This window comes from Daktulosphaira vitifoliae, unplaced genomic scaffold, assembly GCF_025091365.1.
Source record: "Daktulosphaira vitifoliae isolate Bord-2020 unplaced genomic scaffold, ASM2509136v1 Scaffold_5, whole genome shotgun sequence".
NCBI classification, from domain to species: Eukaryota; Metazoa; Arthropoda; class Insecta; order Hemiptera; family Phylloxeridae; genus Daktulosphaira; species Daktulosphaira vitifoliae.
Window position 1 is genome coordinate 19,740,484 of NW_026099576.1, and position 17,645 is coordinate 19,758,128.

Genomic DNA, 17,645 nt, shown 5'->3' on the forward strand with positions numbered 1-17,645 from the left:
AGAAGTTTATAAATATTATTTCTCATAAAAACATTGTATTGTACATACATTTTTCAAAAAGTTATAGTATTTTTAAGTTAAAAATGTATAATCCAAAATTTTAACCCAATAATAGAGTGTCATTTAGTTTTGAAAAATATATGTAATATAAAAAATGGTTGTTAGGGGGAATCGTGACACTGGGGATGTAGCATATTTGGGACAAGTATAAATGATATCTGATAGTGATTTTATCATAAAAAACGTTTCAATGCAAATCTATAGATATATTTAATTCTAAGAAATTGGTAGATTATTTCTAAAGCAACATCAACTCCTATTTTGTTAATTATATTCTGATTAGTAGTTCTTTGATTTATAAGTATAATACACGAATAAATACTTATTTTATGATTTTTGCTAATGTTTTTTTCTAACTAGTTGAAGTTATGTTGGTTTAAAAAAATGAGTAACTATTTTATGGTATCTCACAAATGACTTGATAAATTAACTATACGTCTTCTTAATCATACTTTATAAATAAAATAAAATATACTGTGTAAATTTAATTTAAAACACAAATATTGCATAATGTAATAGTGTCATATTAATAATAGTTAATTACAATTTCAGTTACTGTATAATTAAAGACATTAAAAATATTGCCTAAATTAAGTCTGAACAACATTTTAAACTGGAATTTTTATTAAAATTTGAGACCAAATCTTATAATTTTCTATTTTGGGCATATATATAAATATATTTAATAATATATTTAGTTATAGAATTGAATTTGAAGAAAGAAGAGGTAGAGGATGACCAAAAATAGAGATATAAGGATGTAATTGAATGCGATATAAGGACAGCAGATGTGAGTATAGTTGATATGAGAGATCGTGTCAAGAGGAAGTTTATAATAAGGGTGGCCGACACCAAGTAGTTGGGATTAAAGTGAGGAAATAGAAAGATATAAATATATTTAACAATTTATTAATGTATATTACCTTTCTAATATTATAATAGTATTATATAACTACTTGAATAAATGAAAAAGGAAAAAGAACTACAAAAATACTTTTTGAAAATATTTATAATTTACACTTATTATAATTTTCTTTTGTAAAAGGGTTGGAGTTTAAATGGGGTATATACCCCCTTTCCTTTGCCTATATTGTCTAACCTAAATAGAACCATTAATAATTGAAATAATTTTTTAACTTTGCATCGAATCAAAAAAAAAAAATTAATTAAAAAACTATAAAACTCGAGAAACAGTGATTAATACACAAAAAATAAAATAAAATAAAATAGTTTTTATCTAATTTTGGGGTATCTACATATAAAAGAAATGTCTTTGGAAAGATTTTTTTTAAATTAGTAATATGTACAATGAGCTTTAATTAAATAAATATTTGAAGGTGGGAGTAACTCCGGAATATTTTTAAAAGTTAAATTGAAAATTTTTACTAATACAAAAGTTCTTATTTTGAATCTGAACTGTGGGCAGATAGGGTTTAATATTAAGAAATATAAATATATATATTCTTAGTGATAGGGAAACATCTAAGGTATTTCTAAAAAGAAAAATTATTTTGATTCATCCATTTTTTAAAAAGTTATAACAATTTTAAATTAAAAAAATCTTCTCTTTTTCCCATCGTAGTTATAATTTCAAAAATTATATATTTATAACATTTTAATTTTGAAGGAAATTCAGTAATTTACGGAAAACGATGGAAACTTTTTAATTTTTAAGAATAACCTAATACAATTTGTGATCTTTTGACGTAGTATTGAAAAAAATCCGTCTAGTAACAGCTGAGAAAGTGACGAAAGATCCAAAAAATGAATAAAATAATTAAACACATTATAGTAAAATTAATATAATTTCGGCTTTGAATTGTCGTAATATACTAGTGTAGTGTTTTGGTGTTTATATTTATTACAAAAATACTACAATTAAAATTTATAATAATTAATAATTTTTAATAATGAAATATGATTTATACATACATAAAAAAAAGTACAAAATAAAAAGTGTCACTGGATTGACGAACAGCGCGATACTAAAAATAATACACGGAGTATTATGTACTGCAGTACATCTAAGATAAAACATATAAACATATATAAAAGCATTCATTGTGACATGTTATTTAACATCTTTGTTAATCCCTACACTAGTTACTATCATAATATGAGATAACAGTATGCTAATCAGTTTGAGTTCACAATTATGGTCTTTTAATTAACCTTTTCGTTTAAGATATTTAACACATCTATTTGTACATTATATTCATGTTCTTAGAGGAACATGATTCTTTTCAACCAAAAAATTAAATAAACAACTTAGAAAAATATTTAACAAACAAATACTGTTTAATCATATTATAAAATTGTGATCATAATTAACGGAATTCTTAAGTGTTTAAATTGTGAACTAAATGTTAATTTTTTGTTATTTTATTTATCAGTTATTACTTAATACTGCCACTGAAGTTATTCTAAGAACAAAGACAAATTATCAAGTAAGATTTCAATTTAATAATAGTAAATTTAAATACTTATATTATTTTATGGCCTTCGAATCACAAACTGTATGAAAGAATCTCTAACTATTATTCAACACCTTTCAATTTTATTATTTTAATCTTTTATTATTAACTAATAAAAGTAAAAAAAAACCCAGCACAGGGGGGTCGCGGCACAGTGGTGACGTGGCATAGTTGGATCAAGTATAATGATATCTGACAGTGATTAAAATCACTATCAAAAAANAAGATTTCAATTTAATAATAGTAAATTTAAATACTTATATTATTTTATGGCCTTCGAATCACAAACTGTATGAAAGAATCTCTAACTATTATTCAACACCTTTCAATTTTATTATTTTAATCTTTTATTATTAACTAATAAAAGTAAAAAATGCTAACTTAAAATTTTATTAAGTTTTGAATTATTTTAGCATTGAAACTAAAAACAAATAGTGATATTGAAAATATAAGTATTTGTCAGGTCTGATGCATATATTATAATTCTATAAACCTAGTTTGTCATACATAAAATAATAATTATTTAATTATGTTTAAAATAACATTAACTAATAAGTTAGAACATTTAATTTGGTATTTATAATTTTATGTTTGAAATGGAAAATTTCAAAGGTACGATAAAAAATGTGTCGGATAATTTGTTTATAAGTTATGACTGTTTTATGTAAAAAAAGTTTTAATAATGTCAAAATTTACTAATTTAAAAATAATAATTTTTTTGAAAAAACTTTCAATTTTTAAGGGTAATGTCTTTGGCTAGATATAATATGTGATATACTGACGTATTATTGAAAAAAATGCTTCTATTGAGATTTAAGATTAAGTGGTGGCAGACACAAACAAATAAATAAATAAATAAAGAATAAACACATCATGGTAAAATTAATATCTTCTCACCTTCGAATTGAAGTTAAAAAAACGTTAAAATTAAATTTTTAAGTTATTTTGCACTTAAATTTTAATGTGATAATAATAATAATTACAATAAACCCCATCTGGGGTGTATATAAAATGAAACGTTTAATGAAATAGGACAAATATAAAAGAATATAACGCCAGCTGGACTTATGTTAACGTGGTCTTCATTTCCGAATAAAACTGAACACAGAGTAAATTTTGTTGGGTTTTGTCTCAGGGGCAATAATATGTTTCTCATGTGTATCAGGATTAGTGTAAGCACGCTAGTTCGGGTCTACTGCATCGTAAGAGGAAATGATAAGATCCGAAAATGAACAAAACCTTTTTCTAAAACTGTGCTGTTTAGAGTAAAACAATTCTCTTAAGTAACAATAGATTTCTAAATTATAGTTAAAATTTTTAGTTTTTGAATACTATTACATTCTATAGTAACTCAAAATAATGAATGTAAAATGGTAGTTTTCTATATAATTACTATGATTAAAATGATATAATAAAATTAGTTATAAGTTGGTTATGTGCTTGAGCATGAGAACAATTGAGTTACTATGTATTTATTGAATAAAACGATATGATATAATTTTTTCTCGAGAATGAGTACGAGGGTTTTATGAGAATATGTAAAATATAGAAAAACAAAGTGGTGTTTGAAAATTTATTATCATAATAATAATTTGAAATTGAAATTATTGTGATTAATTATCACNTTTGTTAATCCCTACACATTCTATAGTAACTCAAAATAATGAATGTAAAATTGTAGTTTTCTATATAATTACTATGATTAAAATGATATAATAAGATTAGTTATAAGTTGGTTATGTGCTTGAGCATGAGAACAATTGAGTTACTATGTATTTATTGAATAAAACGATATGATATAATTTTTTCTCGAGAATGAGTACGAGGGTTTTATGAGAATATGTAAAATATAGAAAAACAAAGTGGTGTTTGAAAATTTATTATCATAATAATAATTTGAAATTGAAATTATTGTGATTAATTATCACAAAAATTATCAATAACGCCTTTCATACCATTAGTTATCTATGCTTGTGCTGACTGTGAGTTGTGTCAATAAAACCTCGAGTAGTATAAAACTACAAGTGGGTTCTCTATCTTTGCAAGAAAGTCTTTATTTGTATTGACTACACAGGTAACCCTCTCAAAGACTGGACTAGACTAGTTAATTTCGTACAGACGTTATCGATTTTTTAATTTATTTAAAATTTAATTATTTAATATTTAATATTTTATTATAAAGATCACTTAATATCTGGTTCCCTACATAATTCATGTACTCATTATACTTAATTTTAAACTTTATAAATCTTATGTGAAATTGAGTTTATCTTAGTAATGTTGAAAATAAGGTTGAAATAAACATGTTTCGATTTTTTTTGAAATTATAAAATTTGCCAAGCCACTTCTTACACTCGATAAAGGTTCATAGAGTCATGGAGCAGCGAGTCGAATTGTTAGTTTTTATGCCTTTTATATTAAATTTAATCCATCTATATATGTGCAAGAAGTATAACGACATTTTACTATTATTTGTTTTATTACTCGATTGTGTAGTTATTACATATCATTTTACTTAAAATAGATGATTTGTCACAACCAAAGAATTCCTTATAGGAATTGCATTAGATTTGAATAAATGCATTTTTATACATATTTCTCGGAATAGTTTATAAGATTGACATGAATAATGTATATTTAATTTGATGACTAAAAGACAGTGATTTATAGACTACTGATTAATGAATGGTGTATGTATTATAATAATTCTAAGATTATAACTTATGTACAATCGAATGCAACAAGTCACTACTGAAAGATGAAGGTAAACATTTATTAAGATTTAAATCAATAGAAGAATTTTATGATAAAAATTAGGTTATCACCAAAAAGTAACATATTTAAATAACAAGGTATTTAACTACTTTATAAAATAACAATATCACATTTCATTTATTAAAAATAAAATACTTTTATTAATTAAAAAAAATATTTATATAATATTGAATTAAATGCATCTATTTTGTGTAGATTAGTTTTAGATATTAGAAGGATGAATATAAACAATGGGTCTGTATTCGAAACAATTAAGATTTGAATTAGATTTGGTCTACTAGAAATTAGAACTTTATAACTTAATCAAATGTAAATGGCTGTGTCAGTTTATGGTAACCGTTAAGCATAGGAAGTTTCTGTTGAAATGTTTGTAGATACGAATTCTTGAATTATATTCAATAACTATTTAGAGAAAAACAATTATTAAGTTATGTTCAAGCGCATATAGTAATCATTGTATATTAGTAAAGTTGACAGGTAGATAATTCAAGCAATTATACAACTAATATATTAATAAACTAACAATAAAACCTAAATTTAGTACAATTGTATATCAGGGAATTCTGTAAAAATTAATTAAAAATACCTTAGAGGAAATGTATAAAATGTTAAAACAATAAACATATCACGGTAAAATTAATACCTCCTCAGCTTCGAATCGAAATTATTTTTAAAATTTTAGAAATTGAGAATATTATTCTTGTTTCCCTTTAAATGGAAGAAATCCCCAAATAAATTACAATTTTTAAAATCGGTAAATTTTGACATTTTTAAAACTTTTTTTTCTTTAAAATTACCATTACTTTTTAAAATGAACGAATAAAATTAGTTTTTTTAATAAATACCTTAGGAATTCTCCTTACATTTGGTATAAATCTTTTGAAAATATGACTTTTTACCTGCCCACGGGGTGAGATTTAAAATACCAACTTTTGCACAAAAATTAAACTTTTTCAATTTAACTATGAAAATATTCCGAAAATACTCCAAACTTTAAAATTATGTTACGTAATATAGTTAAAAAAGAAATTGTCCTGACGACTTATCTTTTTCAGAGTGATTATTTAACGCTAGTTACTACATTTTTCCTTAAATAATAAATTTTTAGCAAATTCGATTTTTGGCTATGTTAGTTACAAATATATCTCTGTTTAACCGAAATATAATATTTTTTATGTTCATCATTTATGTCTTATAAGAAGTGTCAACTATATTTTTTCAATGGAAACACATATTTAACTGGTTTATAAAATAAAATATGATCTAATTAGGAAATAGTAGTAATTTCTGTTTTTATTTTATTTATTGATGAATTATTAACAGGCTATTATATAAGATTGATATTATTCACAAGTCTAATAAAACTATATTCACTTTTTCTTTCAAAAGATAATAGTATCTTATGGGAAACCTTAAAATAAGATAAAACAAGTAGAGAAATTAATATTTAATGTATCGTTCTATTTATTGGTGAATTTTTAACGATGTAACAGATTATATTTTAAGGCAAGAGATATTATTTGCAAGTCTAATAATATTATATTCAATTTATAGTATATCATAATATTTTAAATAATAATATCCAGGTTATTTAAATACAATTTTTACAGTATGTCTTAAAAATTTAAATAAATACTATGAGGGTCTCTTTTGAATTCATGAGTAGTTAAATGACAAACTCTTTTTCGATATGTAGTCATTTTTGTTTGGTCACGGCATGTATTTACATGAATAATAAAAGAGAGTAAATGTACCTTATTTTCAGTATTAATGAAAATTATGCTTCACGCAATATTTTAAAAGTATAAAAAATAATTTTTTTTTTTAAAGCTAATAGTGTCTTATAAAAAAACTTGAAATAATAAAAAACAAACGGAGAAATTAATATTTTATATTTGATTTCTATTCTATTTTCTGATGAATTATTAATTATGTAACAGACTACAATTATAAGGCAAAGAATATTATTCAAAAGTTTAACAGCACTATATTTATTTCAATTTATAGTTTATCAACATTTTTAGTAAATACTATGATATTCATTTTTGAATTCCTAGGTAGTTAAATGATGATTATTTTCTCAACACAGGAAAATAGTGGTTATTTCTGATTTTTTTTTATAATCACGGTATGTATTTACACTAATTATAAAATAAAGGAAAATTTATTATATTTTCTTTAATAATATTTTCTGTATATAGCCAGTAATAAAGTAGTGATATTTTTAAAGGTAAATGTTTAAGTTATCGTAATTTTTAAAATTAAATTTTTCCAAATAATAATTTTTAGTATACAAAAAATGTATAATGTTATGTCTAAATAAGTGTCATTTGGAATACTTCACATATTTTAGTATTTTTTTTACACAATTAAAAATGTTTAAATATATTTAATTCTATAGAAGAATAGATATTTTATAAAAATTTATGTATAATGTTTAAAATGTAATAAAATAAGATAATGGATACCAAAAAATAAAAAAGTAAAAACCCTTTACCTTACATATTTAACACTGTATAAAATAGAGAGTAAATTGATTAACTATTACCCACGCAATATCATTAAAAGTTTAAAAAAATATTATAATTATTTTCTTTTCAAAAGTTAATAGTATCTTACGAAAAAGCTTGAAATAAGATGAATAAATCAGAGAAATTAATATTTAATGTATTACTTTATTATTGATAAATTTTTAACGATATAACAGGTTATAATTTAAAGTAAGGTATATCATTGACAAGTTTAATAATACTATATTAAATTTGTAGTATATCATAATATTAAATAAATACTATGAAATTTTCTTTTGAATTCCTGTGTTGTTGAATGAGAATAATTTCCTCGACAAAGGAAATTAGTGGTCATTTCTGTTTTAAATACACCTTATTTTCTTTTATAATATTTTTAAACTATAACCAGTAATTAAGTAATAATTACTATTTAACTACTACCTGTAGACTGTAATTATATTAATATATTTAAATGTAAATATTCAAGTAATTGTAAATAATTTTTTCTATTGATTAAATATTGTCTTTTTAGGATACTTCTCATATTTTTATAGTTTATATACTCAGTTATATTGATAATAATTTTTAATCTATTTAACTTCTTTATAGGCTTTCAAAAAGTAAGAAAAAAAGTCAATTGTTACTAACAATGAAAACAGTGGTATTTCACTACCTTACTTATTGAAAACCCTGTAAAATATAGTCCACTGTAATGGATACGTTCCACATCAAACTCATACTTTTAAAACAAATCGAATTTGGTTTGTTCATTACTACATAAAAGTTTATTAATAAAATTTTATGTAGTGATGTTCGAACTGTTTGATTTTTAAATCGAACCGAACCGAATTTGAGGTGTTTGGATTAATTTGAAAATTGAACTTGTATAGCAAATTATTACGCTGAATTCATTGAAAAGTAACACAGAAGGAAAACATGATTCTTTTTACGTCAGCAATATTTTAAATGTATTTCTTATTTTTCAAATAGGTCAGGAAACGACATTAATTACATGAAAAATTTGAATCAAATATTTCTGGATTTATCAAAGTAAAACGTGTAAGTTAATTAAATTTTTTTTATATGATTTTAGAATCAAACATTCATTTTTATCATCTTGGTGTAAATATTTTACTTATTGAAATGTCTTCTATAGTATTTCAACGACGGATTTGGGGTGGAGAATTGAGAACTTTAAGGGCCATTTTGAATTTTACTAGGCTGTATAAACATATATTTAATATAAATAATCATTTTTTTAATTTCTTAATTTTTTCATAAATTCTTTTAAGATAAATCTTAATCTGGCATTATATCCATTCGTGTGTTTTTTTTTTTATAAATGTTAGTCATAACATGGTAGATTATAACTTATAGTCTACCAAATCTCTTATTATTTATAAGAGTAGAGTTAATTATTTATATTATTTTTATAAGTTCAATCGGTAAATTTTATGAAATAATGAAAATGATAATAATTATCTAGGGATACAGTTTCAATGCTAAAATGCTATGATATATTTGTGTATTTTGGTAATATATTAAAAAATAAGTAATTTAGTGATTGACATGTAGTAATTTCACCGAAATAACAAGAAATTTGTTTACAGAATTACATTTATTTATTTAATAATTCATACGAATAATGTCCAATTCACCATATATTCGTATAATTAACAATGTCCAGAAAACATTAAAATATTAATTGACATTAATTGTTATTAGACATATACTTTTTAGAAAAATTAGGAGGAATATAAAATAAATGAATGTGGCGAGTGTAGTATTGATTTTGAAGTTTAATTGACTGAATAAAAATGTATCATCAATCTCATATTTAGTAATTTAGTTAAAGGTATTATATGATATATTTTATTTACGTATTTTTTTTTGTTTTTAATTAAAATAAAGGCCACAGAAACAAAGGTCATTGGCAATGATTACATGTATATCAAGTGTATACACAATAAAATAGCTATTTAAATAATTAGATTTGGTTAACAATCAGAGTGAATAAAATGGCCACTAGCATATAAGTTACACAGATATTATATTAAATCAAATAGTTCGGCAGCCTTGAGGAAATTTGATGTTTTACATATATTTACTATAGGGCTTGATTTGATTCCTCCTAGAGCATAACGTATGCCAGCATTCTGTATTGTGTCAAGTGAATTGACTGTATTAGAGGAGGTATTGCAGAAGACAAAGGATCCATACTCCAATTTAAAAAGAATTAGTGATTTATAAATGGTAAGTAGTGTTTCCGACAAAGCTCCCCATTGAGCATGTGCAATAGATTTGATTTGGTTGAATTTAGTTACAGATTCTTTTTTTAGATTACTCACATGTTGTTTCCATCTGCATTTGTGATCGAATGCAATTCCCAAGGTTATTATTACTTTACAGTTAGGAATTTGGGTGTTTCAGAGATTAATATGAAATTGGTTATATTTTATTTTTTTTGTAAATAAGATACATTTGGATTTAGTTGCAGAAAAGGAGAACCCAGATATCTTAGACTATTCTTCTAGCTTATTTATGGTGTCTTAGAAGGATGTTGAATGTTTGTCAAACTCTTACCTGAGCAGAAGATATTTACGTCATCAGCATATATTATTGAATTTACTGGATATTTTGTTTTTGATATATCATTGATGGATATGAGGAAAAGTGTGACTGAAATATTAGATTCTTGGGGAATTTTATTTTCTTGATAAAAGGTAGATGAAAGTTTATTATTGATTTTTGTTTGAAATGTGAAATTACATAAAAAATTAGCTAAGTATTTGAGCATGTTTCCATTGTATAGAAATGTAAATAGTATATTTACTATTTTGGATTTCTAGGTTGTATCGCAGGCTTTTATTATGTCCAAACTTATCATTCATACAGCAGTAGAAGTATACTTAAATTGCTAATAAGTTAGATAGGACGATAACTTTGGGTATCGAATATGTTTTTCCCGGTTTCGGTACTGGAATTACCATATTTTGTTTCAAGTTTGAAGGATTTAATCTCTATATTTCATTGTAAAAATCTAACAAAAACTGTTGTGACTTAGATGTCATATTATGAATAAAAGAAAACGGTTTATCATCTATACCATTGCTGAGGCTATTACAGTTTTTTAATGCCCAATAAAATTCTTTTGTGGTAAGTTTCGAGTTAATATGGATATGGTTCGAATCTTGAGGATTGATGATTGAATGAGGGTTAGTATATCTGTTGTGTATATTGTTATTTAAAAATTCAGGTTTAGAACATTCATCATTTCTTACTCTGCTGAAGTATTCACTAATTTTGTTTGCAACTGTTCTGGAGTCTGTAATCAGTATTCCTACCTCTAATATAAGTCTTGCTGTTACTTTTTCCTTTTAGTATATGAACTTTGTTCCATATTGATCTTGTGTCAGTTTGTACTGTCATACATAATATAAAATGCCTCCAGGATTATTTTTGGCTGTATTTACTAAATAACATGCCTTAGCTCTGCATTTTTTGAGTTCAATGTAAAATTTATATTGTGTGAAGTTTGAAATTTTATAAGTGCTTAATTTTTCGTTTTTATAGTTTGTTTAATTTCAGAGTTCCAACAAGGTACTTGTTTTTCCCCGGCTCTAACTTTAGTTTTGTTTATTGCTATATTTTTTGCATTAGTAATAGCATCTGTAATACTTGAGGTTTTGTCATTTATTGGTAAACTGTGATAGTTTTAGATTTGATCAAGATTGTTTTCTACAAGCAACGATAATAGACTCCAAACAGGAGACTTGAGATTCCATATAGGTGAGTTATAGTTGTTTAAGTCCAACTTGGAATATATTTTAATATTAATGGGAAGATGATCATTACTATAAATCTCTGGAAGTGCTGACCATTCAGTTTGCTGTGTAAGAGAAATGCTGCAAAGCGTGATATCTATGGCTGAAAAGGTACCATTTGAGGGGTTCAATATTGTGTAATCGCTGTTATTAAGTAGAGAAATATTGCTATCTTCTAGTAGCGACTCTATAATTCGACCTCTATTGTCAGTGGAGTCGGAGTCTTATGAGGTGCCATGACCGTTGAAGTCTCCCGTTAGTAAAAATGGTTGAAGGAGTAGGTTAATAATTTGTCTTAGATCAGATGCTGAAAAACTGGTTTGGTTAGGAATATATATGTTACAAATAGTAAATGTTTTTTCCATTGTAATGGATATTGCTATAAATTCAAAATTTGAATTGATGAGTGTTTGCTAGCTATCATACATTTATTTTATTAATATAGCAACACAACCACTTCCTTTGTTGCAGTTAGTACGGATAATAGAATATAATGTATAAAGGATTGAGAGTATTGGACGTTCATTAGTCTTCAAATTCGTCTCTTGAATACACCTTAAACATTATAAATAAATACATGATTAGATTGCATTGTCTGTATTACTTATAATGGGTCGTAACCTAGCTGAACAGAGTACTAGCACAATGATATCACAATCAGAGTTTTATATAACTATAAGCGTTCTCCAATATGTATCTCCACTAATCGAACAGCCAGTCTGACCTCTGTTGTTTTCCGAAAGAATATAGTGTCGGTCTTCAAAGTATAGGATATAGTGTAATCTATTGTTTAAAGAATTTAAATTGAGCTCACATCTAGTCAGTAGAATCAGCATTATTAAACCAGTTAACAATAAAATTGGTATTTAAAAATCTTAAATAGAGACCTAAACATAATATTGAACTTTTTAATAAATAAATATCAAAAATTTTGGTACGGAGAGCTGCCCACATTGCCTGTATGCTAAAACCGCAACTGTTTTGTGATGACCCATGGATAAAGTTAAATGGTTCTCGAATTTTTTAGTAGATAGGTAGATAGATTTGGAAGAAATCATAATATCCCAAATCCTTTTCTGTGGGCAAATTTTCAAAATATTATACAAAAAAAAAAAAAGAATTACCTAAGGTCATTATAGAAAAAAAAAATTTTGATTAATTTATTTTATAAATATTAGAACAGTTTTAAATGAAAACAGTTAAACATTTTTGAAAATTACTGATTTTAAAAAATGTAATTGCTTGACAAATACTCCCTATTTAAGGGGAACTCGTCCAGTTATTTTTTATTTTCGATATTTCAATTTTGATTGATAAGGTGGTTACAACAAATACACCATATGACTGCGTAAGCAACAATGTCATAGTGTAATAGTTATAAAAATTTTGAAAAAATGGGTTCTAAAGTTTATACTAACATAAAGGGGTGTGAAGGGAGAATGAATCAGTTTTTTTGTTGAAAATTATAGAATATAGGATACTATTAACTCCTGAGAAAAAAAAACTAAAAAAGTGTTATACTTTTAAATTTTGCATAAAACATAGTAAATTAATTATCCTGTACAGTCCAAATGAAATAAAAAATGTTTTATGAGAGTAAGTTATATACCAATTAATCAATTCATTTAGTAAAAGAAAAAACAGTATATATTATTTGATATAAATATAATTTATCTAAATATTTATTCATTTTTTTAGGCACAATTACCTATATAAGTGCAGAATACAAAACTCGGAAGTAAAATGCAAACTAAAATTCGAGAGAAGATTGTTCTAAGTGATCAAACATTAAGATTTCTAAGTCTTTATCGTAATTTTAACCCTTTCAATCTGGATGTAATTCGTAGTTTCAATTTATACCAATTTCTCTATGCTCTATTATTGCTAGTTGAATTTATTGTAGTCAATTGCTATGTGTTCATTGGTTTTTACTATGTGATAAACGATTTTTTTTCAGTTATGCAATTATGTATAAAAGTAATGTGCTCTATTCAAATATTTGTCAATACTTATAGACTTTCCACAAAATATGATGAATTAAGAAAATTATTCGATGCAACGAGTGGCGATTTCTTGTCTTCTAGTCATAAAGGAAAATATATATTTGAACGCTACAAATCTGTTTGTACTAAAATAACAAACATATATATTTTTATAAATATTTCGGGGGGGTTAGTTTGGATACTTAATCCATTGTTTGTAAAAAAATATCCTTTAAAAAAAAGAGATGGCAGTCTGGTAATTTATCGAAACAATGTCGTAAATTCACTTTTAAGTTTTATACCAATTTCGATTTATGATCAAATTTACCCTATTGTATTTGTATATGAAGCTATTGAATTAATACATATTATTTTTGATTTAATTATCTACAATACAATAGTTATGAAATTTTGTTGGATGTTATCTGCTCAATTGAATATTATTGCCTTTAGATGCAAATCGTTTGAATGCAAGAATAATGAATTTGGTAAAATGTTTATAATTATGTTTTATTTTATCAACATTTGTTAATAACACTGAAGGAAAAGAAAATATTTTTATCGCTATAATGTTTACTTATTTTTTAAATAGGACAGAGAAATGATATTAATTACACGATTAATTTGAAACAATTACTTTCGGACCATACAAAGTTAAATGTGTAAGTTGATTAAAAGCTTTTAAATTTGTTATTACATTGTGACTAGATTATTGTAATTTTATAAATAATTATATTTTTATATATTGTTGAAATCTAACATTCGTTATTATAACATGTTATGAATATTTCTCACATTTTGGTACAATAATTAACTCTCAAACTTATTAAATAAATATTCTTATTGTATTCTAAAGCATTTTAAAATGTTATTCATAACATGGTAGATAATCCCATTAATAATTAGGTGTTACATTTTGAATTATTATTATTAGTTCAATTAAGAAATTTTATGAAATAATGAAACCGATGACAATGTATAGCTTTGGATATAGTTTCAATGTGTTTATTGGTCTAACATATATGTTTATTCTGGTATGTATTTGAAAGCTTTACCGATTATGTGATTTTTGTAGGGTTTGAAATCGATTAAAATCAATTTTTTTAGTATCGATATGAAACTGAAAAAGGTATTAATTTTACTATGATGTCTTTTTTTCTTTTTTTATGTCTTTTGTCACATTTTTCAGCTCTTACCGGACCGATTTCTTTAAATGATACATCAAGAATCATAAATCATATCTTGTTGAAGATATTTATTTTAAACATTGAAAATGTATCCCTCGTTCTCTATAAATAGGTAAATCCCCGAAAAACCTTTAATTTTAAACAAATTTGAAACAAACTATTTCAAAAAACAATTTTAAAATAGGTATAGTGTGTTATTTTTTAACTTTTTTTTCTTTAAAAAGTTAAAATTTTTGAATCAATCAAAAGAATTTTTTTTAAATAAATAGTTTATGTATTTTAGTTTCGTTTGATATAATTTTTTTATTTTAGCGGTAGGGGGGGGGGTTTGGAAACAGTAAAACAAATAGATAATACAATTGAAATATTAAGAATTATATTCTGTATAATTATATCCTATAGTATTCTTAATATAGTAATATTCAGAAATATTCCATGCCTAGTTTCATCTATGATTTTCCTCTCGCTGATGTCTGTTAAATTTTATTTTAACCTATATTTTTTTTATATGTTTATACTTGTTTTTTACTTATTAGTAATAATCTCATAAATTAGAGGCGATGGAAAAAATCTAATTGTGGATATAAAATCAAAATTTGGTTTAGCAAAGTATATTTTGGTTTTACATTATTAAAAAATCTTACAACTTAGTGATATAATTTTTTTGCGTAGTTCAGTATAAAAACGAATTCTATATTTCTATCATTATTTAATGATCAGTTATACATCCTTCTATTTCCAGAACAGAATCTATTTACAGAGGGTAGTGACTCTCTTTCAAATGTTAGGAAGTCAAAGATTGATCTTGGCTAACCAGACACCACCAATGAGAAAATCACAAAAAATTAAAATTCTTATTTTATGTGGGTTTTTTTTTATTTTTCTAAAAAAGTTATAATTTTTAACCGCTTTTTACCAAACTAGTAGTTATATACTTATATCGGTTACAAATTTTAAGTAAAATTCGTTTTTTACCGGGGCCTATTCACTTTTTTTACGTAACGGTTTCAAGCCCTGGGTTTATGCATTTAATTGTTATGAATTAATAAGAAATTTATTTGCAGAATTATTTCAAAAATGACCGTGTTTTGTCAGTTATGTCAGTGAAATTATTTTTTGCAGCATTAATTGACTTAAACTCTTTATTTATCATGTGCTATTTTTACAGTTATCTTGAAGCCAAGCAAGAGAGCATAATCAAGTAATTACATTTTGACTTAAATTTAATATAAATAATTCTTTTTTAAATTTATTTTTTAAACACAACTATGATTAGTTCTTGTTGAAAATGTAATAATAAACAAATGACGTCTCTTGTGTAAAGTAAAAAACAGTAAATAAGTGCAACAAATTATAAAAAACATAGTTTAAATGAAATTTGATTATATTTAATCAAATATTTATCTGTATATGTAGCTATTTTTAAATGTTTTGATGTAACAGTTTATTGTGGCCGTTCCTAGAATTTACAGGATACGGAAAATAGCTCTTTTATCAAAAGAGACATTATCAATCAAACTTTGTTGTGTTTCCTACTCGGCCACATCGTTTCTACGTTTGTACTCTTTTAAGTTTATTTTTGTTAACTTAAATTTACCAATAATACAAAAACACAACGCTAATTGTTCAAATAATCAACTTATTTTGTTTTATTTAAAAAAAAACGAATATGTCTATACTAAACAACTATCATATAGTCTTACTTTAGGAATCTTCCCCTAAATTAAGTAGTTAGTTATAAGTAGTTATAGAAGAATAACCTTTGTATCACGGTTGATAATGCGTTGTTACGAACACCAATAGGTTAAGGGGACTTTTACAAGGAGACAGTTATCTTGATCACGAAAGTTATGATCACCGTTGAAGATTAACTGAATTATGCGAAGGGAGGAATAAAAACCTTTGGATCACGGTTGGTAAGGCGTTATTACAAACACTGTAGAAAATTCTATAAATAAAATATTGAGATATAAGAAAAAATTAAAGAATTTACTCGGTGAAGCGATATATGCACGTAATCTAGTCGGCAATAAATATCGAAAACTCTAGTGTTTTACAACTATTGTACACTGAGAATTCAATAAAGTAAGAAATGTAAATAATGAATGTTAAATTGAAGGTGTATCTTATACTACCCTTCACCACTTGAGTAGTATAGATTAATCGTTTATTTATTTTTAATATTTTGTAATGAATAAATGTGCATTTTAATATCTTATTTAATTTGCGAGTTCCCGTTTGGACTGATATTTAACATAAAAGGGTATACAAGCATTATTATCTATATAATTAAATTAAAAATACATTATATTATATTTTTTTAAATAAATGTTTACAAACAGCGCTATCCAGTTGACTTTCTTGCAACTGATAAACGGCACTAAAGCTGTAGCGTAACGCTACAGTCTTTAATTTATATGTGATCATTAATTAAAAATAAAAAATATTTAATATTTTTGAAACAAAAAACAGACTAAAAAAAAACTAATTGTGATTAAATATGTTATTTAATTATTTTATATGCTTATGTTATTCAAGTTAAATTTTATTCCATCATTTGTGATCTATCACACGGCACCGCCCTACACTCAAGGCTTGCGCTCACCTTGTCTCACGAAATCAGCCGTCCACCTATTAATATGACAATTGGTTGTCATCGGATGTTTCCCCGTCCTTGACACCGTGATAATGCCAACGCCGAATATGTATTACTGCTAATGTGTTCTGTTCCGTTTCCGACGTTCATCATAATTGGTTGCTCCGTGTGGTTTACTTTCGATTTCTTTCGTTTCTTATTTTGTTCGTTGTTTTTTTTGCGATTACATTTTGAATG

The 17,645-nt window shown here is 24.8% G+C and overlaps 2 protein-coding genes across 8 annotated transcripts in view; one reads left to right on the top strand and one right to left on the bottom strand.

The window, feature by feature from the left end:
- The window catches only part of LOC126907347 (odorant receptor 46a-like), a 101,586-nt gene that overhangs the window by 46,618 nt on the left and 37,323 nt on the right, over positions 1 to 17,645 (top strand). The window contains exons 1-7 of one of the 4 annotated variants that reach the window (XR_007704483.1): positions 2,264 to 2,507; positions 8,429 to 8,737; positions 8,810 to 8,878; positions 13,342 to 14,113; positions 14,218 to 14,287; positions 14,560 to 14,659; positions 15,877 to 16,013. The exons of 1 other annotated variant lie outside the window; for it this stretch is intronic. Coding sequence is in view for 2 of the 3 variants with exons in the window: in XM_050688562.1 (XP_050544519.1) it covers positions 13,387 to 13,479 (93 nt within the window). In the remaining variant the exon portion in view is untranslated. Of the gene's footprint in view, positions 1 to 2,263; positions 2,508 to 8,428; positions 8,738 to 8,809; positions 8,879 to 13,341; positions 14,114 to 14,217; positions 14,288 to 14,559; positions 14,660 to 15,876; positions 16,014 to 17,645 lie in introns of those variants that run through there. 2 more of the 4 variants (XM_050688562.1, XM_050688563.1) reach the window with 2 other exon arrangements.
- LOC126907346 (trace amine-associated receptor 1) overlaps positions 1 to 17,645 on the bottom strand; it is a 326,541-nt gene that overhangs the window by 40,698 nt on the left and 268,198 nt on the right. The gene's annotated exons all lie outside the window — the stretch shown is intronic.